General features: G+C 43.7%; 1 protein-coding gene across 3 annotated transcripts in view; it reads right to left on the bottom strand.

Moving 5' to 3' along the window:
* Positions 1–205: 205 nt before the first annotated feature.
* senp6a (SUMO specific peptidase 6a) overlaps positions 206–23278 on the bottom strand; it is a 29783-nt gene continuing 6710 nt past the window's right edge. For 2 of the 3 annotated variants that reach the window (XM_085246668.1, XM_085246670.1), the window contains 22 exons: positions 22271–22334; positions 21032–21138; positions 19472–19615; positions 18009–18026; positions 16831–16901; positions 15909–16000; positions 14300–14696; positions 12638–12882; positions 12405–12545; positions 9720–9753; positions 7670–7858; positions 7377–7570; positions 5899–6098; positions 5620–5736; positions 5386–5508; positions 5204–5296; positions 4770–5101; positions 4389–4477; positions 4179–4267; positions 4002–4070; positions 1068–1218; positions 206–966 (listed from right to left, as the gene is read on the bottom strand). In XM_085246668.1, the coding sequence (XP_085102794.1) occupies positions 730–966; positions 1068–1218; positions 4002–4070; positions 4179–4267; positions 4389–4477; positions 4770–5101; positions 5204–5296; positions 5386–5508; positions 5620–5736; positions 5899–6098; positions 7377–7570; positions 7670–7858; positions 9720–9753; positions 12405–12545; positions 12638–12882; positions 14300–14696; positions 15909–16000; positions 16831–16901; positions 18009–18026; positions 19472–19615; positions 21032–21138; positions 22271–22334 (3196 nt within the window). In that variant the 3' untranslated portion in view covers positions 206–729. The remainder of the gene's footprint in view (positions 967–1067; positions 1219–4001; positions 4071–4178; positions 4268–4388; positions 4478–4769; positions 5102–5203; positions 5297–5385; positions 5509–5619; positions 5737–5898; positions 6099–7376; positions 7571–7669; positions 7859–9719; positions 9754–12404; positions 12546–12637; positions 12883–14299; positions 14697–15908; positions 16001–16830; positions 16902–18008; positions 18027–19471; positions 19616–21031; positions 21139–22270; positions 22335–23278) is intronic. The other variant, XM_085246669.1, reaches the window with a different exon arrangement.

The following is a 23278-nucleotide window of genomic DNA, read 5'->3' as shown; positions in this document are numbered from 1 at the left end:
ACCTTTTCAAGCCACTGTATATCAACAGCACGTAGCTGGGAGGATATTTTCCTGCTACATTTACACCCCTCCCACATCACGCTCAAACCAAACCTCCACCTGAAGCTGGAGCCCGGATCAGCTGACCGGCGGTCCGCGCTGTGACGGTGGGTGTCGATGTTGTGGCTGAGGAAACAAATGAGAAGCTAAGGCAGAGGAAGTGCTCTTGCATCAAAAGTTTTCTTTTAATGCTGAAAATTTATCCACTCCACATGGAAGAGACACAACAAGCACTGAACTACGACCGTGTGATTCACGAGCTGGAAATCAACTCTCCAAAAACTGTTTCTCTCCTCAGACGGGTGGATCCTTATAACTTAGACAGCAATTTTCTGTTCTTTTATTCTTCTCCTTCTGTTTGTCTACACAAACCTGAAAGCTTAGAAAATAACCAATGCGAGAGCGAGACAGTATCTTCTGCAGGGATCCTCCTGCAGAGAGAAGAACATCTATGAAACATAACTTAACGGGGCACTCCATGAATGACTCGTATAACAGTAAATTACAAAGGCAGCGGGAGAAACTCCGGCGTATTTACACTTCATCATTTATTCAGTACAAAGTTCAGGTGTGATCTGTGGTTAACGGAGGGAGGTGAGGAACGTTTCAGACACGTCAAAGTGAAACCAGCAGCGTACAATCAGGTCCATGCCCCCCTCCCACGCCAAACAGGAGGGGGGTGAGGTGGATTCAGGGTCTAATGGGTACGTTTGGCAGTCTGCCGTTCAACCCAGATGTCTCTTCGATCTCCGGCTCCTCTGGGGAGCCCGGCGGAGTCTCGACCTGGTCAGACTCCTTCTTGTCCAGTTCCTGCTGAGCTTGAATCTTTCGGATAAGCTCCTTGATCTCCTCGCGCTTCGTTTTCATCCTCTGCTGAGGGAACCACTCCAACAGGTTCATTGGCAGGTGGAAGCTGGGAATCGGATTCTGTACGGAAAGGACGAAGGACAAATGTCACTTACAGGGCAGCCTGAATTTTCAACTCCTGACCAGAACTGCACCGATGTCCAACTCTATAAAGCTCTCACCTCAAAGAAGCTCTCCACATACTGCAGGATGTAAACGCCACAGTCGCTGAAGTTGTCCTGCTGAGGGACGCGTGGGCTGGAACCCTTCATGACGTCCTTCCCAAAACTCCTTTGAGTGCCTTTACGCACCTCCCACTCTACCTCCAGGTACCTAAAACAAACGCAGACGCAGTCAGACGCCACGAAACCCACAGAGCAGGTCCGAGTAGCCTCAACGTTAAAGCATTTTATGCACTCCAAGCAGATTACTTCTATGATTGATAAATGGAGGCAACTGATTGGTCGCTGGGAAGATGCGTCAGCACAGGTGCTGTGTGTGTGTGTGTGTGTGTGTGTGTGTGTGTGTGTGTAAGCAGAGGACTGCAGAACTCGAATAAGTGATTTTCATACAGTTTGGGTTTCTCATAAATATTTATGCTGACATTCTTGATTAGGTTTAAAATGTGTTTAACACAGTAATGATGATTTTGTGCAAACAGCAACAGGTAATCAAATAACTGATGACTGTGCAGCAGCTTTTTAAAAAGAAATCTTCTGCTATAAAAACTGTAAATTTTACAACAAACAATAAAAACAACTTTCTGAACTTTCCAGCCATGACTCCAAGTATTCGCTGGTATGTGGATTTTTTTTTTTTTTTTTTTAAATTTCTCCCACACCATACAGGGAGTGCAGAATTATTAGGCAAGTTGTATTTTTGAGGGATAATTTTATTATTGAACAACAACCATGTTTTCAATGAACCCAAAAAACTCATTAATATCAAAGCTGAATGTTTTTGGAAGTAGTTTTTAGTTTTAGCTATTTTAGGGGGATATCTGTGTGTGCAGGTGACTATTACTGTGCATAATTATTAGGCAACTTAACAAAAAACAAATATATACCCATTTCAATTATTTATTTTTACCAGTGAAACCAATATAACATCTCCACATTCACAAATATACATTTCTGACATTCAAAAACAAAACAAAAACAAATCAGCGACCAATATAGCCACCTTTCTTTGCAAGGACACTCAAAAGCCTGCCATCCATGGATTCTGTCAGTGTTTTGATCTGTTCACCATCAACATTGCGTGCAGCAGCAACCACAGCCTCCCAGACACTGTTCAGAGAGGTGTACTGTTTTCCCTCCTTGTAAATCTCACATTTGATGATGGACCACAGGTTCTCAATGGGGTTCAGATCAGATGAACAAGGAGGCCATGTCATTAGTTTTTCTTCTTTTATACCCTTTCTTGCCAGCCACGCTGTGGAGTACTTGGACGCGTGTGATGGAGCATTGTCCTGCATGAAAATCATGTTTTTCTTGAAGGATGCAGACTTCTTCCTGTACCACTGCTTGAAGAAGGTGTCTTCCAGAAACTGGCAGTAGGACTGGGAGTTGAGCTTGACTCCAACCTCAACCCGAAAAGGCCCCACAAGCTCATCTTTGATGATACCAGCCCAAACCAGTACTCCACCTCCACCTTGCTGGCGTCTGAGTCGGACTGGAGCTCTCTGCCCTTTACCAATCCAGCCACGGGCCCATCCATCTGGCCCATCAAGACTCGCTCTCATTTCATCAGTCCATAAAACCTTAGAAAAACCAGTCTTGAGATATTTCTTGGCCCAGTCTTGACGTTTCAGCTTGTGTGTCTTGTTCAGTGGTGGTCGTCTTTCAGCCTTTCTTACCTTGGCCATGTCTCTGAGTATTGCACACCTCGTGCTTTTGGGCACTCCAGTGATGTTGCAGCTCTGAAATATGGCCAAACTGGTGGCAAGTGGCATCTTGGCAGCTGCACGCTTGACTTTTCTCAGTTCATGGGCAGTTATTTTGCGCCTTGGTTTTTCCACACACTTCTTGCGACCCTGTTGACTATTTTGAATGAAACGCTTGATTGTTCGATGATCACGCTTCAGAAGCTTTGCAATTTTGAGACTGCTGCATCCCTCTGCAAGATATCTCACTATTTTTGACTTTTCTAAGCCTCTCAAGTCCTTCTTTTGACCCATTTTGCCAAAGGAAAGGACGTTGCCTAATAATTATGCACACCTGATATAGGGTGTTGATGTCATTAGACCACACCCCTTCTCATTACAGAGATGCACATCACCTAATATGCTTAATTGGTAGTAGGCTTTCGAGCCTATACAGCTTGGAGTAAGACAACATGCATGAAGAGGATGATGTGGACAAAATACTCATTTGCCTAATAATTCTGCACTCCCTGTACAAGGTCTTCATCAGGCCCCATCTTAATCACCTTATAGTACCATATCACCTCATTAGAGCTCTTCGCTCTCGCTCTGCAGGCCTACTTGTTGTTCCTAGAGTATTTAAAAGTAGAATGGGAGGGAGAGCCTTCAGTTTTCAGGCCCCTCTTCTGTGGAACCAGCTTCTAGTTTGGATTCAGGAGACAGACACCATCTCTTTGATAATGTTTGTCTCCTCTAAGATTAGGCATCAAACTTAGCTGACTGCAGCATCGGGTTTCTTTGGTTGTGTTCTGTATTAACTTGAAGCTGCGGTAAAGACACACTCATTGTTTTGGTTGCAGAGTAGCACAGCTACAGGTGAGCAGGTCCAAGATTTTAAAATTACATTTTTGTCAGTTTACTCCTTTTAATTAACCATAAAGACTTTATAATACCATTTTATTTAATTCAGTTAAGTTAGGCATTTATTAATGCTATGCAAAAGTAATGAGCATTTTAGGCTACAGTGCTAAAAGAATATATTAGTAGAAATAACATAATATATAAATAAATCAGTGACTGTAAAAATAAATAACTGGATACCTAGAGTTGTTTCCTGTGATAGAGGGGGCTAATCGTGTAAGACAAGCTATATAGAAATGATCATTGGCCTATTTTCATATGACATGGACTTAAACAGTGACGAATACCAGGAATGAGCCAGATGTTTGTCAGTGCAGATGTGGACACTCACTCTCTCAGAGTTTTGACCACGGTGGATCGAGCCGGGCCTCTCAGGGAGTCCATGATGAGAATACAAGGCCTGAAAGAGAGAACACACGATTGTGTGAGCGAGGGCTCGCTCTGCTCTTTGCTTCAGCAGGGCAGCGGCGCCCTCTGCAGGTGGAGTAGCAGCAGTGCGTGCACTCACTGTTTGCAAAGGCTCTGTTTGGTTGTCAGGCTCGAGGCGTCGGAGCCGAGACCATCTTCAGCCAGAGTCCCGTCCTCGCTGCACTCGTCCTGCACAGACACAGAACTCATTGAGTGTGTGCACGCACGCACGCGCGCGCGCACGCACGCACGCACGCACACACACACGCACACACACACGACAGGAAACACTCAATGAAGGCTGAAGCACCTGACAGGAGCTCTGGTCATCGGAGAAGGTGTAGGGGTCGTCGTCCATTTTTCCTGAACCGTAGCACATACTGATTCTGTGCAATCCGCCTAGAAATCGCAGAAACCAATCAACAGATTATTAAACAGAAGAAAACTTGAATACAAACTTTCATCAAACCCTCAGCAGGGTGAGAAGGGTGTGATGAAGATGCCACTGTGAGGCAAACTCCCTGCTACGCCGTTGTGTGCAACATGTAGCTTTGTTTTCATTAAATGCCTCTCGAGAGATGAACGTTTCAAACTTCACCACATTCTGGTGTATTAAGTAAGTTTAACTACCCCGTGTTTCTCTGAAACGCCCTTACTGAACCACTGGTCAGAGCCCCGGTGCTCGACTCACTCGTGTATTGTTGCTCGCCGTTGACCTGGCCGTTCCCTGACATTGCAGAGGGCTCTTGCTGCCCACCCTCCGTGAATGCAGGGCTTTCAGTAGCGAGTTCGCCATCAGTCAGATCGTCCAAGGACCCCTCCGGAGCTCCTCCGGGTGAAAGCTGCTCCGAGGAGCTGTCCAGCCCGTCTCTGTCGGGAGACAGAGGCCGGCAGTGGTCCGGGATGTTCTCCTCAGACTCTGCGGTGAGGGTGGCGGGAAACAGGCTGTGGTACAGCGGGTTCTGCTCAAGCACCGGACGGTCAAGGCCCGGGAAGCAGATAACGGCCAGGTACCAGTGCGCTCTGAGGAAATAGAAACAGAGCTTCCGTCATTCAGCATTTCAGCGGCTTCACAGGACCAAAGCTTCCCATGAAAAACAGCCGAGTACAGATCCAGACACTCACGACTCATTGATAGGAACGAAAATAAAATCCTTCTGGAATAGATCAACATGTCGAGTCCACGTCTTTACCCTGTTGTGCTTCCTTTTCTGGATGCTGGGAAACCAAAAGAAGTCAGGTTTAGGAGTCAAACCGTCAGACAATTATCTTTAAAAACATCCGGTGCAGGCAGAGGCGACACTCACGGCAGGTTTGTTGTGTCCGGGGCGTTCCTGCGCTCTCTCTGGTTCAGCCGTTTGTAGAAGAAAGAGCTGAACACATGGATTTTTTGTGCATCTTCTTTTTTTAACTTCTCTAAAACTAAATATCTAAACAGGACAGGAAGAAAATGTCACCGAAAATGATCTCAGCCTTAAAAAACAAAACAAACAAAAAAAAAACCCAGAATGATCTTGAGTATAGACGACATGAAAACTTACTTTAAATAAAAGTCTATGATAACATCGTTAAGGAATTCCCCATCATTAAGGCAGTGCAGGTCTTCATTAGTGACGGTTATTCCACCTTTGGCTGGAGGAGGAGGGTACACCATTAACCTGCAACACAGAGATGAGGGTAACAGCAGCGCCATCGACAGGGCAAACAGTTAAATGACTCCTGATACTGAAAAGTAAACGTGACGCTGTGATTTAAACTGCAGGATTAGTTTTGAATTGAACAGGTCAACAAGCCCTGCAGGGGGCAGCAGAGGTGCTCACTTGATGATTGGTCCGGAGAAGGTGGGCTGCAGGTCGGTCATGTCGTCTTCATCATCTTCAAAGAAGGCGCTGGTCTGCTGTCGGGTGGCCATTCGCGTGCGCACAGGCATGCTGACGGATGCTACGGGGGAGACCTGTGAAGCCTTGGTTACTGGGGAGGAGGCGGGGGTGAGTTTGGGTGGGGTGTGTACCGGCGTCACCTGCAGAGAGCAAAGAAGAGAAGAAAGAAAAAAAGAAATAAAAGGTAGCGCAATATTTAAAAAAAAAAAAAAAAAAAAGGAAAAGAAATCTGGCTTTTAATCTTAAACTGTTTGACCAGCTGCAGTCACTGTGGTATAACACAATACCACATAAATATGACCATATAGATAAATTGATTATGGCGTGTTTTTATATATAAAAACACGCCATAATCAATTTATTTTTCAGCCCTGGGGATGGATAGTGGATATGAGTCATCAGGCGTTAGGGATGGGTACCGGTATCTGGTGCAATTATGGCACCGGTTCTGTCATAAACGGTAGTAACCAGACCGAAAAGCAGCGCACATTTCGGTGCTTTATTTCGGTGTTTTTTTTCCCCCCTGAGATGTCATACAATTTGAATTCTAGCCAATCATTTTACCTTTCCGAGGATAGTAGGCGGGCCCAGGTACGTACGTTCTTTTAGAGCAGAGCTACAGATTAAAAATGCCCAAAGCAAAGCGGTCAAAAGTCTGGCTGTACTCCACAGCAAAAGATGCAAACTCAGCAGCCTGCAACAAGTGCTTTAAGCTGATACTGTGCAAAGGAGGTAACACCTCAAATCCGATGAAACAGCTGGTGATGCAAAGCGTTTTTTTTTTTTTTTTTAAAAGCCGAGAAATGCGCCGTATTTGGTAGCTTGCTGCAAGAACTCACACCGAGCACATCTACTGCGGGTGTGGTGCCTGTTATCGGACCCGGAGTTAGCAACATCCCCCAAGAACCCGAAGAGGAGAGTCCTGGCCCCTAGCCCTGCCAGTGTAGCAGAAATGATGACGGATGATGATGGCAGCAGCAGCCGTTCTTCTCTGGGCGAGTAGCTTAATGTTGTTCGTGTGTAATTTACGTTGAGTATGCTAACCACGTTATTACATTAATGCATGTAAGGTGAACTAGCAAACACTGTCGTAGTTACATGCGGCTGTCTTCTTGTTTGATGGCAGATACTCCCTTCACCCTGGCCAAAAAGGCTAAAATGACCAAAGAAAAAGTGGGAAACAGCTGAACATGAGAGGTTTAGGACAAAGTTTGTGTTCTCCATTCTTTAAGCACTGGTTCGAGCACAGTTTCAAAAGTACCGGTTTGGTACTGGTATCGGATAAAACCTAAACGATACCCAACCCCAGAGGGTGTCCAGTTTACTGCATAAATGTAATACTGGTACATATAAACGTTAACCTCGAACATTACATAAGCCCAGTTTTGACTTTATTTTGAGATCTGCAGGTTTCCCACCTTCTCCTCCCTCTGCTTTGTTGCCTTGTTGTAGTTGACGAGTCGGATGTTGGCCTCCTCGAAGGGCAGCTTGGCAGGGAAGGGGATGAGTTTGTTGGTCCTGCCGATCTCGCCCAGGATGTCCTCCAGGATCATCTGCTCCTTCATCGGCAAGCCGTTCTCGAAGATGAGGACGATGTACTTCTCGTCCGACTCTGGCGGCGAGAAGGGGTAGCGGTCTGACTTGAGTTTACTTTGACTCAGCGTGAAGACACGTCAATGCCACGCCGCCAAGGAAACATTTGTGTACTCACCGTCTCCTGTGCAGTCGTACCACTGGCCTCCCTTCTCCTTGGACATGTTGAGCTGAGTGCGCAGGCGCTGGCACTCCTGCGGGGTCGTCTGGAAGAACAAGACGGGAAGTTTCCGCACGTTGCACCACTCGCAGCTGATCAGCTCCGACGCCTGAAGGCACACCTTCTCTACAGTGCCGCGCTCTGAGCCTGAAGGTGGACAAATGGACACATTTCAGGAAAACAAACAAAAAAACGAACAGGAGGGTGCGTTTGCGTAAACATGAGGGTGCGTTTGCGTAAACAACAACTTTATTTTCACGTTTGCTGAAGCTCAGAGTTTCTGTCCTCCACATGTTTTCATCGGTTTATAAAAGAGAGATCACAGGTTCATTTAAGTGTTATTAATTATTAGGAAATGTACACCAAACACCTGCCCCTGACACCCTGCGGGCTTCCTCCACCCTGATGTCATGTGATTTATTTAATCATTTATCTGATCAGTGGCAGCGTGCTGCAGTCTGCTGCAGTTTCAGGGGTTTTTTTCTCCCCCTAGTAACAGCTCTGATCTCTGCTGACGAGCACAAAGAGGAAACTGCACAGCTGCATTTCTCTGAAGTAGAGCTGGGCGATATGAGATTTTTTCATATCACGATATGTTTTTTTTTCATTTCAGGCGATAACGATATCTATCACGATATAAGCCAAATAACTATATTTGTAAGATTTAATTGTGCCATTGCTCACAAGTAAAATGTGAAATAATCAGCAGCTTGTTCTTATTTAAATATTTATTTCCCATAATAAGTTCAACAGGGTAGATGTACTTAAGGAACATGAGACTTTTTCAGATAAATAAAGGCAAATATTGCAAACTACACAAAAGGCAGCCGCTAAAGCGTTTAAGTTTCAAAATAGAACAAACGAAACAGACTAAATTGTCAATTCCACTTATTCTAAAAATAAATCTTAGTTTGTTTTACAGAAGAACAGACAAAACTGACTAACTTTTGTCAATATCAAATAAACTGAAAACTAAAAGGAAATTCTCAATCTCTCCTTGTTGTATAGCTGAGCTTTTCAAACAGTTTTAACAGTTACTTTAGTCTGACAAAAGCCGAATGACGAATTAGCGCTTCCAGTCAGAGACTGAGGCTACGTCCACACGTACACGGGTATTTTTGAAAACGGAGATTTTCCGTTTTTGTTTTAAAAAATAATCCCGTCCACACATAAAGGCAGAAATGAAGGGAAACGCTGCTATGAACATGCCAAAGCAGCAGGTGGCGCTAGATTCCTAACCGTGCAGAAATGTTGGCCAATCAGAAGTCTAGAAGCCTCGGTGGGAAAAAGTAAACAAAGCTGGGGCATAGAAGCAGAACCGAGTCGTAAGTGTGGAGGGACAGTAACTGTGTGTATATGTAAGCATTTAAACACTGCAGAGAGTACAATTAACAGTAACAGTATTGTAGAAATTCATTTCACCGAAACAATAACGTGGCGCACAGTGTGACGCATGCACCAGTTTATTGTATTTCCAGACTTGCTTTCGGCACAATTTACAGTGCACGCTACTCTGTTTTTTGTCAGACTTGAAATAGCCGAAATACCTTCACACTACGGAACTTCTATGGCTCTTCCGTTCGACAATCTCTCCGGCATTGGAACCATCATCTGTTTTCTCTTCGGTCACGCTCGGTTGATTTTTCTAGTCGGCACACTCATTTCCTCCATTACCCGCTGGCTGCTTCCCAAACAAACACACGTGCGGCTTGGCACTTGTGCTGTACGTAACAAGTCACGCGACGTGACGCTGCGGCTGTGATTGGTTCGGCTCTGCGCTACTTAATTTGGATTGGCTGACCTTTTTTTTTTTTTTTTTTTTTTAGGAGGACAAGAGCGGCGAGGTCTATCGCGATAGCTTAAGTTCTCTATCGAGTAAAAGTTATATCGCGATACATATCGTTATCGTACTATCGCCCAGCTCTACTCTGAAGCAATGTTCAGCGTCCATCATCATCCTCCTCCTCTCTGCGAGTTATTTAATGCCATCATTAGTGCAGCTTCATACCTTCGGTCTCCAGCTGGATGTGCTCGATGGAAAACTGAGGAGACAAAAGAACAAGACAGACTAATTTATTCTCACCGGACTCAGGATTCGATCAGTTTTTAAATTTGAGGCTTAAATCTCAGGTTTTAAAACATTTTTATTTTTACATTGTACATCGGTAGAGGCTAAGCCTACGCTTGAAGCCACTGAGGTGTTCGATGGCAGGGGTGACGCGATGCCACCGTTATGAATTTTCTTGTCACAGTCCAATAACTCCAGTCGTACTTATCGCATCTGTTTAACATCTTTATTGCATTCCATCGGTTGTTTTAGTTATTCAAACTTTCTTTATCCAACATCATTTATCATAAAAATCACAACAGTGCAGCGGTCACAAACTGTTTGTTTCTTCTGACCAATAACACCTGACACCAATTACCCGTGTCTACCTTAAATGCAGTTCCATAAACACGCCATACCTTAACACACAAAAAGTGACCCCTAGCGTCACACATAAGGTAACACCACAAAAAATGGCAACTACAATTACGGTACATCTAATTAAATCTGTTTAATTAATCTGCCAGAAGTCTAAATGTGTCATCTTATTTATTATTTATTTATTTATTTACCAGCAGATTTGTCTACTGTAGATCCTTATAACTCTTCTAATACAAATTCAGTCATTTTTCACATATCAGCAGTTTATGTCTTGCTGCTGGTAAGTGTTTAAAACTCTTCTTAGAATACTAACATAAAAGATCATTTAATGAAAAATAGACCCCTTCATCCCCCACCGCTGATTTTTTTTTGGTTTGTATAATAGCTTACACTACAAAATTCATACTCTGAAAATCATCCAAGTTAAAGTCCCTGAGAGAACACAGAAGTGGAGTGAAAGTATAAACACACTCAAGTTCTGTGTAAAAACTGCAATCGAATTAATTTCTCTTTATCAGGATTTAATTATCCTAAGCTAACCCAGAGGTTCCCCTGTGTGCTCACATGAAAGAGGTGGCACTGCAGCATCCCAATCACAGTTATGGGTAAGTGGCTGTTTTCACAAATAACGTGAAACTGCACTACAAGAGTGACATGCTAAAGGTGCATGCTTAAGCTCTTTGGTCAGTAAGACATCACTAGCTGTTTCTGGGTCCAAATTCTGCTTCAGGTCCCAAAGTCAAACAAACACTGCAGCATCACTGACAGTTACAGACGGTCTACTTTCTTTCATCTGTAATAAAGTGATCAGTGTGGCTGCTCTACCAGGTGCAACAATAAAGTTTAACATCCAGACATCCATGAAAACAGAATTTATGAAATTTAATGGAGTTAGAAGTTAGCTTTCTAGTGTCCACCTAAACATATTAGATACAAGTTCTGAGTTTCTGACTCAGAGATTTCTGACAAAATTAAAACGTACAGCTCTGCCATCACTTCAAATATAAATGGAGACAGAAAACTAAACAGCAGTGACGTTTGTAGGGTTACTGAAGTTGGGCTAGCTCATATATAATGCTGTGCTATGTGGTGGCTAGCTACACAGCTATGGTTAACATAATATAAACACATTTAAGCTGGAGGATGAACGCTAACTTTTTTCCACTTGATAAAAGTTAACGTGAGCGTTCTCGGTGGTCAGGGACAAATGCAATCACATGGCAGGATGCTGTAAACGGACCAAACATCAGCCAGGAGAACAACTGAGATAATCCATCCACAATCTGACGTTAGTCATTCATATACTGCTGCATAGGCTGGGCTGTAGTTACATCATAAGGTTTTAAAAACTGAGCTTTAAAACGTGCTGCCGATGAATAGTGGTAATAAAAACAGAGGCCGACGGTGATCACTGAAGCTGTAAGCTGACAGACTTCCCAACATCTCAAAAATTTGACTAAATCAGCGTAAGAAGAAAAGTGTTTCATTTTCATTTTGTTTCAAAGGTCTGACATTCAATAATACAAATAAAAACCAGCATTAAAGTGCAGGCTTAGAGAATGTCAGCAGGAGCAAAGAGCTGGTTTAGGATCAGGTATTAATGCTCATAGGAACAACTAAACTGTTTGTAGCCAATTGGAAAAGATCAAATAGTAAAACTGCATCTCGGAGTTCTACTTCTTATTGATCGTGAGGGAAATGCAAAGACATCAGACGCTTCACGCCCTCCTGCTCTCTACACACAGATCCGAGGGATCTTCCGGGAATGGTGATGCTATTTTCTGGAGAATTGATTGGTCATTAAGAAAGTGAATACATGGGCCTTAAATGGAAAGCACTCTGGTTGATATGACCTTTGAAAAGGCACTCTGACGTTTTCTCCAGTGAATCATCAGAAAACACACAAAGCATCTTAATTACCGAAGCTCGTTCGTGTTCCTCTACATCACAGACGTGACGCAGGTTTAGACTGTGACTCTAAGTGGGTGAAAATTGACTTGGATGCAGTTTGTAAAGCTTAAATGTGTTTTTTCCAGCCCTGAAAATGTAATGATTCCAGCTTCTGCACTCAGAGGGCTCAAAACGTGAGAAAAATGATTAAGAAGCACCAAATCTGAGACCCACCCTCTGTGAATCTTAACTCTGAAAATCTTCAAATCCTGCACGGTTTCATCAATCAAACCAAAGGTGGTGTGCTGACACAATTCAGCTGATCCTGATCCCGAGACTGAAAACTACATTTCTATAAAAACTGGAGAGACTCACGACGACGGGCTTCGTCACCATCCTGCGTAGAGATCCCACTCTTACACTCCGACACTCCAGGATGATGCTGTCGCACAGGCTGGACTCAATTTTGGGTTTCTTCGTCCTCGGTGAGAACTGCTCGGGAGGTTGATTCCCAAACTGTGGAAGAAAAGAAGGAAAAGCATCAGTTATCTGCGGTGAAGCTACAGGAGGAATCGGACGAGCCCCAAAAACATCCCACCACGTCTCACCTGATCTTTCATCCGCGCTCGCCGAGGTATCGTGATCTTCGTGCTCACCATTTCTTCAAAGAAGTCCAGGTTCACCTCCTCCTCCTCTGCGACGCTTTTCACTGCCGCTTCCACCCTGCCTCCGGAGGGCGCCGGAGAGGAGTGAGCGGAGTCGGCGGGTCGAGGGGAAACGCTGTCCAGTCTGTTGACGCTTCCTGTGCTGGCGTTGTCGGCCTCTTCCTCCTCCTCATCACTGGACAGGACAACTGAGGGGAACATGAAACCCTGTTAAACGTCTCTCCGCTGGCTCATTTTCAGCTTTGTGCCTGAAGTGAGCGGAAACCTTTCAACCACACGACATTACTCATATGTGCAAAAAGCAAACCACACAAATCTGGACCTGCATGAGGAGTGATGTAGATTTTCAGGTTGTGTCTTTTCAAACACGGCAGAACTAGAAGCACATAATTTTTCTAGCTTTTTAAAAATGCACTTCCACTGGTGGAATAATTACTGTACATTCTTGCTATAAGCCTTTAAAATGTCAGCTCGGTCTCTCAGCGTCTCCGGTTGATACGAAGCCTCCGATGTTTGAGCTCTGTGCAGCTCTAGCAGCCAAACACGTGGACAAACAAAATGACTACGAATCTGATCCCTCGATGAACTTTAACTCTGAGAATCTTCAAATCCTGCACGGCTTCATTAAACAAACCGAAGGTGGTGTGCAGACATGAATCGGCTAATCCCGATCGGTCACCAGGCGAAAACTGCATTTCTGTAAAAACTGGAGACACTCTCGACGACGGGCTTCAAGCACGAGGACAAACAGCTACTGAAAATAAGTCTGAGAGCTTTCAATCACCGAGTTTCTATCAAACTAAAAATATGAGAGACGTGGGATCAACTTCAGGACAGGCAGTTAAAGTAAAAGCCCAGAACATCTCATTTAATCAATCAAAAGGACGCCTTATCCCAGTATGATAAACTATGCAAAACCCAAAAGTAAACAGGAAGCAAGTCGACAAATTAATTGGTTTTTCCATCCTGAGCCCCCAAAAATGTGGAACTTCTAGGGGAAGTCTTTTAAAGCTTCTATCTCGGAGAGAAAAACAGGAAAGGTACTGGATATGAAAATATAAAATGGTAAATGGCCTGTATTTGTATAGCGCTTTACTAGTCCCTAAGGACCCCAAAGCGCTTTACACATCCAGTCATCCACCCATTCACACACACATTCACACACTGGTGATGGCAAGCTACATTGTAGCCACAGCCACCCTGGGGCGCACTGACAGAGGCGAGGCTGCCGGACACTGGCGCCACCGGGCCCTCTGACCACCACCAGTAGGCAACGGGTGAAGTGTCTTGCCCAAGGACACAACGACCGAGACTGTCCAAGCCGGGGCTCGAACCGGCTACCTTCTGATTACAAGACGAACTCCCAACTCTTGAGCCACAATCACCCGAAACCAAATCCTTCAAAAGCAGAAAAGCCATCTTAAATTACAGAGACTACTTGTTAATCTCATTTTACTGTACTTACTTATTTGCAGTTACTTATTAAATATTTTTTACACTTTCCTGTCAACATCAGCCACAAAGTGATGCACGACGAGTGAATTCATCATCTCCACACTCTGCTTTACCTAGAAGCTCGATGAAAAGCTCGGATGCTTTACTCACTAGGATCGTTCAGTTCGTGCTGCTGTGCCGCCGTCGCCGTCCTCGTAGATTTGGGTGGGTTTCTGGCCGCGCAGCAGCTCGACGTCCCTGCTAACAGGGGTGTCCTCCCGTTGTTCAGAGGCAGCAGGGTCCCCCTGGTGGTCGCGAGCCGTGTGGACAGGGCGTCCCCGCGGGGAACCCTTGCGGTCACGACCGGTTTGTAAAAGTTTTGCTGCAGGCTGTTTGGTCCAGAGGAGGGCTGGGATCTGATGGAGGGCCGCAGGGCCGGGGTGGGCAGCGTAGTCTGCTGGCACGGCGGCGTCGATAGATTGTTCCCACAGTTCTGACACTTGCTGCTGTCGTTACTCGGTTTGTTGCACTTCACACACATCCTCGAGCAGACGGTCGACCGGAGAGGCTGCCGACATAAAACACTCATTAGAGGTGATAAAAGGTTTTGTTCTGGTCACTACAACAATCTGAAAGTTACAAGCAGATGATTTAATTACAGATTTTCTTCTTTATTCCACTGAAGACGAGAGTCTGTATGAGTGAGAATTAATGAAATTGTTTCAGCTCCAAAACTACGAGTTAAACGGGATCAGAAGGAAGAAGGTTGACAAAACTTAAAGAGGCTAAAAAAATAAAGTTATGTGCAGCAGAAGCAAGCAGTGAACATAACATGGAATCAGATATGGTGACCTTACTAGGAAAAACTGTTTATTTACCCATTCAGGAATCTGAGTCAGCATCTTAAACCAATATTTACTTTACAACTCCTGTGACACATAACAGCTGCCAAGCTCAGCCTCTTAAAGCTTTTTTTCACACATGTACTCCGACCTTTAACCGCCAAGACTAACATAGCTGCAGTTCCTTTAATGTCCACCAGAGGCTCCAGCAGGGGGTCAGCCCCATAGAAATAAAGGTGTGAAAACTCGCCTGTTCATTTGTGTTCAGGCTTGATGTTTAGTGGACCTGTCTAAAGGATGTGTTGCTGGAGCCTTTTGAAGTACTTTTACTGTGCAGTTAGCAGTACTAACAGACTGTCTAAGACACCTGTACTCCAGATTTGGTTTAGTGCTTTCAAAACTGACCAAACACCACATTAAATAATTTGTCTTGATTCAACTGAATCATCCAGGTCTGGAAATGTTGATTCATGTGGATGTAGTGTTTGGTCCTCAGACTGAGGATGAGTGACAAAATGTTTTTTCCCCACTGAAAATGATAAAACAAACCCCTCATACATGCAATCACCTCTGTTACTGTTGGGTGGTGTCGATTTTTGTCCCCACAGTCGATTATTTCACAGCCAAAAGTCTGATTTCTCGTTTAAATGATTGTGTTGCAGCCCCTTCTGTGTGCATGAAGCTTCAGCTGGGCAGCAAACTGTACAGTCATCACTTTCACAACATAGTTGACGCATTATTATTTAAAAATAAATAAAATAAATAAATCACGGATTTTAAATGAATGAATTCATCTAACGTCTTCCACACGGGATGGATAAACTCTGCATTTGTTCACCAGCTCTTCACTCTGTTAGTTTAGACCGTGGCGAATACCCACTTCCTGCCAAACATTCATCAGTTTGTCTGACTGTTTGCCGAGTGTTGGGTTCCCTCACCTCTGCTGCTTTGACCTGCGAAGAAAAGCTGCATCCCTCCAGCGGTTTCCTCTTCTGCTGGACACGACGTTTTATGTTCAGGGTCTCCTCCTCTGTAAGATGAACCCATAAAAGGATCAACAGGTGGCATCATTCTGAAAACCTTCCTGGACAAAGACAAGGCAGCGTGTGTGCAGTCTGGGAGGCGAAACCCAGGGCGAACTAGTGCAGCGGGCACGAGCTGCCGCGTACTAACAGTCCCACATGATCTTATTAAGTGAGACTGGAGAAGTGTACATTTTTAAGTGGAAATGCTCGGTGCGCTCACAGGTGTCCAAATATTGATTCATAGCGTTTTATTATGAGCAGTGAAACATGCCTCAGCACGTAACGAAATTCTTTTATTCTCTCTGAGCTCCTTTAATCACTTTAACTGGCAAAATTAAAACTACTGATAAGAAAACCTTCCTCTCCAAGGTCACACTTTATTTTGAAAATATCTTTTGCAAAATAACCCAATGGCCTTCAGAGCCTGGCATTTATTAGCTCAGCAAATGTTTTTCTAAGTTTCCTGCATCTGCCGGGAGCTTGGAGGATTAATGTGGGAGGCCTTGGGTCTCCTCCTCCTCGTCCTCTGGCAGGAACAAGGAGGAGGCTGAGCCCAGATCTGTAGCCCTGCAGACGCTGCTGGCTGTCACACTCAGCGAGCACACACACGCAGCCCGCTTACACAAACGTTACACAAATACAGACACCGAGTAGCACTCATCTTACACACACAGATGCCGAACACATCACGCACACTTTTCTCTGCAGGTAACGGGAACACAGCGTGCCTGTCGAAACTCAACACCAGCCAACTGCCTGTAATCGCCAGCAGCCTGATCTCGGGAAAGTCTTTAAAAACATGCAGTGTGATGCGCTCAGTGTGCTGTGAGGTTACCTGGCATCTCTGGGCAGGTGAGGACGATGTTGTCTACCTCGAGAGTTTGCTGTGTGGTGGAGAAGTCGTTTCTGCAGGAGAAGGGGACCAAAAAAAACCAAAACATAAATACTTTGGTAACCTCTGGCAAAGCTGGCAGTTCATGTTCTCAGCAAATCCAGATCTTCACTCTGACTTTCAGACATTTTTTTTTTTCTGTAAATTGAGAAACTTTAAAAATAATCTTGATCGTGGTGGAGACACCGCAGGCTAAATAATTAACAGGCTGAACACTGAGAGGCTTAACCGGGCTTAAAATAAACACAAACCTCTCACGGAGACTGATGGTGTCTGAAGCTAAAAATCACAAGAAACAGATGCTGCCATAAAAATTAAGTCATTTATGAAGCAATTAATGATAAATATTTACTGATTCCAGGTTTTCTGATGAGAGCACTTACAAAGAGTCTGTTGTACAACTTTGCAAACGGAACGGTTTGGCACTCTGGCTGAAGAAAATTCGTTTTAGGTGTTTGATGGGATATTTATGATGGAGACCGAGCACTAGAGGCATGCAAGTAAAGCTTCCAGAGCCGTTTACATTTGATTTTGTCCCAGTATCTTTGGATGGGACTGAAGTTCTTCATTTTCCCCTCTCATAACCGTCCAACGGCACAAAACAAACAGTCAACAAAAGGCTCCAAGAACTAAACATCTTAGAAATATGCCGAGTTTCATGAGTGCTTCTTCAATGTGCACAATTTCTCCGATCATCAGCTTCACAGGGGTCCAATTTTTTTAATTTTATGTATATATGGGGAGTGTGACACGACCGCTGTAGCTGGTAGCACTTTTAAATGGAATTATGTGACAAAGTAATTCCAACACAGTGTAAAACAGACCATCCAGCAAGTTTGGCTTTCAGTCTGGTATTTTATGGAGGTTGAGATCCTTCTTCATTCAGAAAAACCTCAACACTTCACACCGTTAATGAAACAATAACTGTGAAAAACGTGCCCTGAGTAAATTTCCTGGAAAGAGTGTTTCCATCAAACAGTCATGAAACTTAAGCAAAGCAAAAACTGACAAAATGTGCTGAGCACAAAAACAAACAAACAAAAAACCTTTAGAAACAAATGAGAGGATCAACGATCCAGGGCCATGAAATGAGCTCCGGTTAGTTCGGATCAAAGCCTTACCTTTCCTTCAAATCAAGGCTGCTTGAAGATGAAAATCAAGAGAGAAAAACATCTCACTAATGCAATCAAGTCCTGCACTGTAATTCATTTTCTGCAGCTGCAGTTCAATTAAACTTATTTCTCTGCAGCACACTTCCTTTTACACACAGGAAGACTATAAAAGGAACCCGAGCACATCTCTTAGATTCAAATTACTTTCATCTACTGTCAAGAATATCTCATGCTTATCAAGCATCAGCTTAGTTTTATCTAGTTAAGGAACATTTACGCAGCCTGTTTCCCAACAGTGGAATTATAGGGATGTAAAAGCTAAACGGTGGTTTTTCAGAATGACTCCAGTAAGAAGCAGCACTCACTCTGAGGCCGGTAACACGATTCCTGAAGTCATAGCTCAAGCAAATTTCACACATAAACAGCAGTATCGAGCGTGCTGGAGACGTTCGTGATGTGTTTATGGGACCTCGGAGGCGTCCATGCATCCTTTCGATGCAGAGGAGCAGCGGCTGTACTCTGAGCCCCCGCTGACCAAGTGTCCAGACACCCTTCAAAGAAAACTCTGGAGGGTGCTTGTATCCACGGTTCGTGACGACGGGTGAGGGTGGGAAACAACTAAACTGAGAGCTTGGCTTTCATGCTCCACCACCACAGAGAGGTATAGCATCCACATCAGCGCAGATGCTGCAAAAATCTCCTGCTCCCTCCTCTAATCACAAACAAGACCCCGAGATACTTAAACTCCTCTGGCTGAGCCAGCAGCTCCCTCACACTGGGCACTTTTCCGTGGCATCATTTGCCGATGCTCCTCCCAGCCACATCGCTCTCAGCTACAAAGTGAAGCCAAGAGAACTTCATCATCCACAAAAGACCAGAACCGCTCCATCACTGGGCTGCACCAGGAAATTCTGTCACACAGAAGTTATGACCAGAGTCACCGACCAGAGGCAATGTAGAACGAGTCTGAGCCTGTCGGCATCAAAGCAAACCGAGGACTCGTTGTAGCTGCGCAAGAATCAAACATCACGTTACCACAGGCCTGATGCCGCACACTACCACAGCACCCCCCACAGGACACACTCAGGGACGCAGTCCAAAGCCTTCTCTGTATGAAGCGCTCTGGGTGCTCAGGTACAGTAGAAAATGTCTACATCCATTATTTTTTGCTACAGTAATTGAGTGACATGTATGCACATATACAAGAAGACTGCAAAAGGGAGCAGCTATCATCCAGGTGAAACCACTTCACGCAAGTCGAGTTGCCCGAGATTCACAGAATTTACAGAAAAAGTAAAAATGTTGTGTTAAATATCGTTGTCTGGACGATAAAGGTCTTATATCAGGATATGAGATTTGTCATATCGCACAGCCCTATCTCCAAGTAAGCCAGAAAGAAAAAAAAAAAAGGAGAAAAATAAAAAACAAATCTGCAGTTGTACAAGAAGTTGCTCGGACTGGCTCTGTCTCACCTTTGGACTGGTTTCCTTATTGCGGAGGGCAGTTGTGCGTGCTGAAAGTGGCGCCCTTGTATAAAAATTCCTTGTGAAGGTGCAGACGTTAGGCGTGTGGGTCCGTTGGACATGGACGGCACCACGACTGTGAGAGGGCCCTCACTGCAGGAGAGACAGAAAGAACACATTAACCCTTTAACACAAAGACAGAGACACAAAACACGAATTCACTCTGAAAATATTTTTACCCACATTCAGCCCCAAAGATTCTTTAGTGTGCCTGTAGTTTCAAGTAATGAGACTAGGGCTGGGCGATATGGCCCAAAATCAATATCACGATAAATTGAGCAGTTAACCTCGATAACGATAAATGGACGATAACCACCCCAAGTGCCAAAAAAACCCAAACGTTTTGTTTTGTTTTTTTTTCATTTGATGGGGCTGTGGCAGGCAGCATAGTTCCTCTAGTTATTTTGATAATATTATTCCCCCTACACCTATTCATTGCAATTATATTATTACCACTTTAAAGGACTGTAAAATGTCACTGAAAATAAATGAAGACAATAGTAGTAAGTACTTTTAGTGGTTAAGATTTATTAACTGAACAAAATAAAAAGTGTAGGATACAATATGTAACCATGCTCTCTAAAAAATGTATATCCCTTGTAAACAAAATAGTTTAATAATAAATATGTTTCACATTGGCTATTCACAAAGTAAACAATGATTGTGCAAATGTAATGCCATCATGGACAAAGGCCTATCTCTGCTAAGGCCTTGAGGTACTATAACTTGTAAACAAATAATGTCACAAACACAAATGTCAATTGAACACAGAAAAAAGTATAATAAATACTAAGCACTGCCATGTGACTAGTGAAAACTATAAACTCTTAAACAAAAACTTGTGCTGCAGGTGGTGGAAGAGGTTGGTTGTGTTACCTTGACTTGACGCAACAGTCTTTTTGCAGAGTTTACATTTAACAATTTTTTGATCAATATCATCTTTGTTGAATCCAAAATGTTGCCAAACGATTGATGATGCATTTTTTTGTTAACAAGCGTCTCCTCTTCCTCCTCCACCAGCTCTACCTCTGTCGCTGCTGCTTCAACATTTAAATCGTCCTCCATTTGTTCACCCGTGTCTCGTCTTGTTGCTGGCAACAAGTGAAGTCAACAACTGTAGTTCTGCTAACAGCCACCTGAGGCTCCACAAGCATCCAACTTTACATGTTTACAGCCCACTACAAGAAACTATTTTAGCCATTATTCACATCACACCAGCTGCCAAAGGGGTTAATTCTATGTTAATGACACACTTATACTTTATTAAGGCTTACAGTCTATCACTGAGGCCTGACTTCATTTCAGAGAATTCAAACCACTGACATGGTCCTTATTAATCAGACTTTGTGCAGTTTGAGACTTTGAGCCTTTTTAAGGGATTTATGGATGCAGGTTTATAAGAAACCAAGCTACAATCATCTGATAACCTAATACTCCGCCCTCTGTTGTGGTCACTTCTGACTCCATTGCCTGCAAACAGAGAGCTTATACAAACAGCACGCAGCATACCTGAGCCTTTTAGGTGCCAGCCTGGTCAGAGGCTTCATGTGATTATTCGTCCGGTTTTCATACGTCCTCAAGGAATCCGAGGGAGTGAAGTGCCTAAGAGTGGGAGACTGGAGAGAGGAGACGTATATTATTATTATTACAAAAAAAAAAAAAAAAAAAGCCAGCAGTTTGAGACAAAACAAGATAAACAGTCAGCCTACAGACAAACCAGTAAACCTTAAAGTTTTGCACTTTTGTGAAACCCAATGCAACAAATTTCCTGCCACTGAGAATTACATCACTCGCTTCCAGATCTGAAATGTGAAGCAACACGGAAGTGCCTTTAAACTGCATTCTTTCTAACGACCAGTAGGGGACAGCAACTCTGGGTTCAGGAAGTTCACCTGTATAGAAGTGTATGGGAAAACCACCCAACATCTCAATTCATTTCTGAGATCAGTAAACAGTCTTCTGATCAGTGCATGATCCAAGCTGCTAGTTTCAAATCTTACTGAATACAGGATAAATATTATTTTGTAAATAAAATGCACCACCAACCAACCGGGTGGATTTGTCAGTATTTTACTGACAAATAGTGCCACAGATAGTGCTGAAGACACTGAAATTTAGAATACAGTTGTGGCAAATCTTTTGAACCTTTTAGTACAAATCTGTGTTCCCAGTCATTTTTTTTTTTAGCAAAAATCAGTCATTTCTCTTAATTTCAATTTTCTTAATGTTCCCTTTTAGCATTTTGGATTCCTGGTCAGAAAAAAACATTTAAAATGACATCAACAGCAGTTTTAAACTGATTAACAGACAGTGATGCATTTAATTATGATTTCCTGCATTCAACCTCATAGGCTTCATTTAGTTTTGAAACGGGCATAAATGAGCGCTGTTGTAATGAAGACAAGTCTCGAAAATTAAAAAACATCCAGTTGACTGCAAGCTCATCCTCGAGAGAATCACTACAGGCCAACGCCCACCAAGAGCTCACATTTTCCCCAACAACATCATCATCAGCTGCCCTTAAAATCGACTCCCACGACGCCCCGGCAGCCTGAGCTCATAGCTCGCCGGGGTCCTTCGGGTGCCACGCCGGGCGCCAAACAGATTCTGGCATCGTCTGCTCCGACTGCAGGACTGATCGAAGAGCACCACGGCCCGCTGGGAGTCCACGCCACCGGCGGGTGGGAGTCAGGAAATGCGACGGGGAGAAGAGAGAGAGAGAGAGAGAGAGAGAGAGGGGTAGCTTACCTTTTTCCCCTCAGGGGAGCTCAGCGGCTGCCGGTCCATGTCCTCCACACTCACCACACTCGCACTGAGAGGAAAAGAGGACATGATGAAAAGCATGTTTATTCTCGGCTTTAACATATTTTAACACTCAGCCTGTTCAATGTGTCCGTGTGGGTATAAAATAACACGTTTGCACTTTAATGGGGACAAAGTGGGTCGTAGGGTTTGACCGATATATTTTCATTACTCCACTATTTGTATTCCTTCATTTTAGCACAGACTGAGCAGAGATAATTAAGAGGCAGACAGAAAATTTATTAGAAGCTATTTAAAAAAAAAAAAAAAAGTTTAATCAATGAAAATCTGAAAACATGAGCTTGTTCCAATTTGACGCTTTTGTTCTTTTTAATTTGGGCTACGTCCACACTAATGCGTTTTCAAACAAAAACACATCGGTTTCTCTCGTTTTGGCCTCCCGTCCACACTGAGACGGCGTTTTACCTGAAGAAAAACGCTCTGGAAAACTGATACATTTGAAGACGCACAGTCTTCAAATGTATCAGTTTTCGAGAGTGGACGCACAACTCTGTGAAAACAACTGAAAACGCTAGTGTGGACGAAAACGCTGTTTTCAAATCTATCCGGGCTAGTGTGGACGTAGCCTTGGTGGCTACGTCAATTCTTCCAGGTGTAATCCAACCTGCAACTAACATTTCACCATTTTTTATTTATTACATTTTTAATTTTAAATGGGTGTGTTGTTTTAGGTTGTGGACCTCAACTTTAGACAAGTGATCTCAACACTAAAGGCTGAGTTTATTTTTACTAGATATGCCAACTAATAATAAATGAAGAGAAACTGTTTTTATATCTGGGATGAGATTTGATTTCTGAATCAGCATTGGTAACTTTAAAAAGAAGGAACTTTAAATAAAACTCAAACTCAAATTGTTAGAGCAAGCAGCAATTTTAGATCAAATCTCAGTCCCAGGGATGGGCGTATGATCCCTCAGATGCAGACAGATGGGA

This window comes from Mchenga conophoros, linkage group LG15 (genome assembly GCF_057382185.1).
Source record: "Mchenga conophoros isolate Kocher_MC1m ecotype Shallow Benthic linkage group LG15, M_conophoros_male_GT1.1, whole genome shotgun sequence".
NCBI lineage: Eukaryota > Metazoa > Chordata > Actinopteri > Cichliformes > Cichlidae > Mchenga > Mchenga conophoros.
The sequence above is the reverse complement of the archived record's forward strand: the minus strand, read 5'-3'. Positions and strand labels throughout refer to the sequence as shown.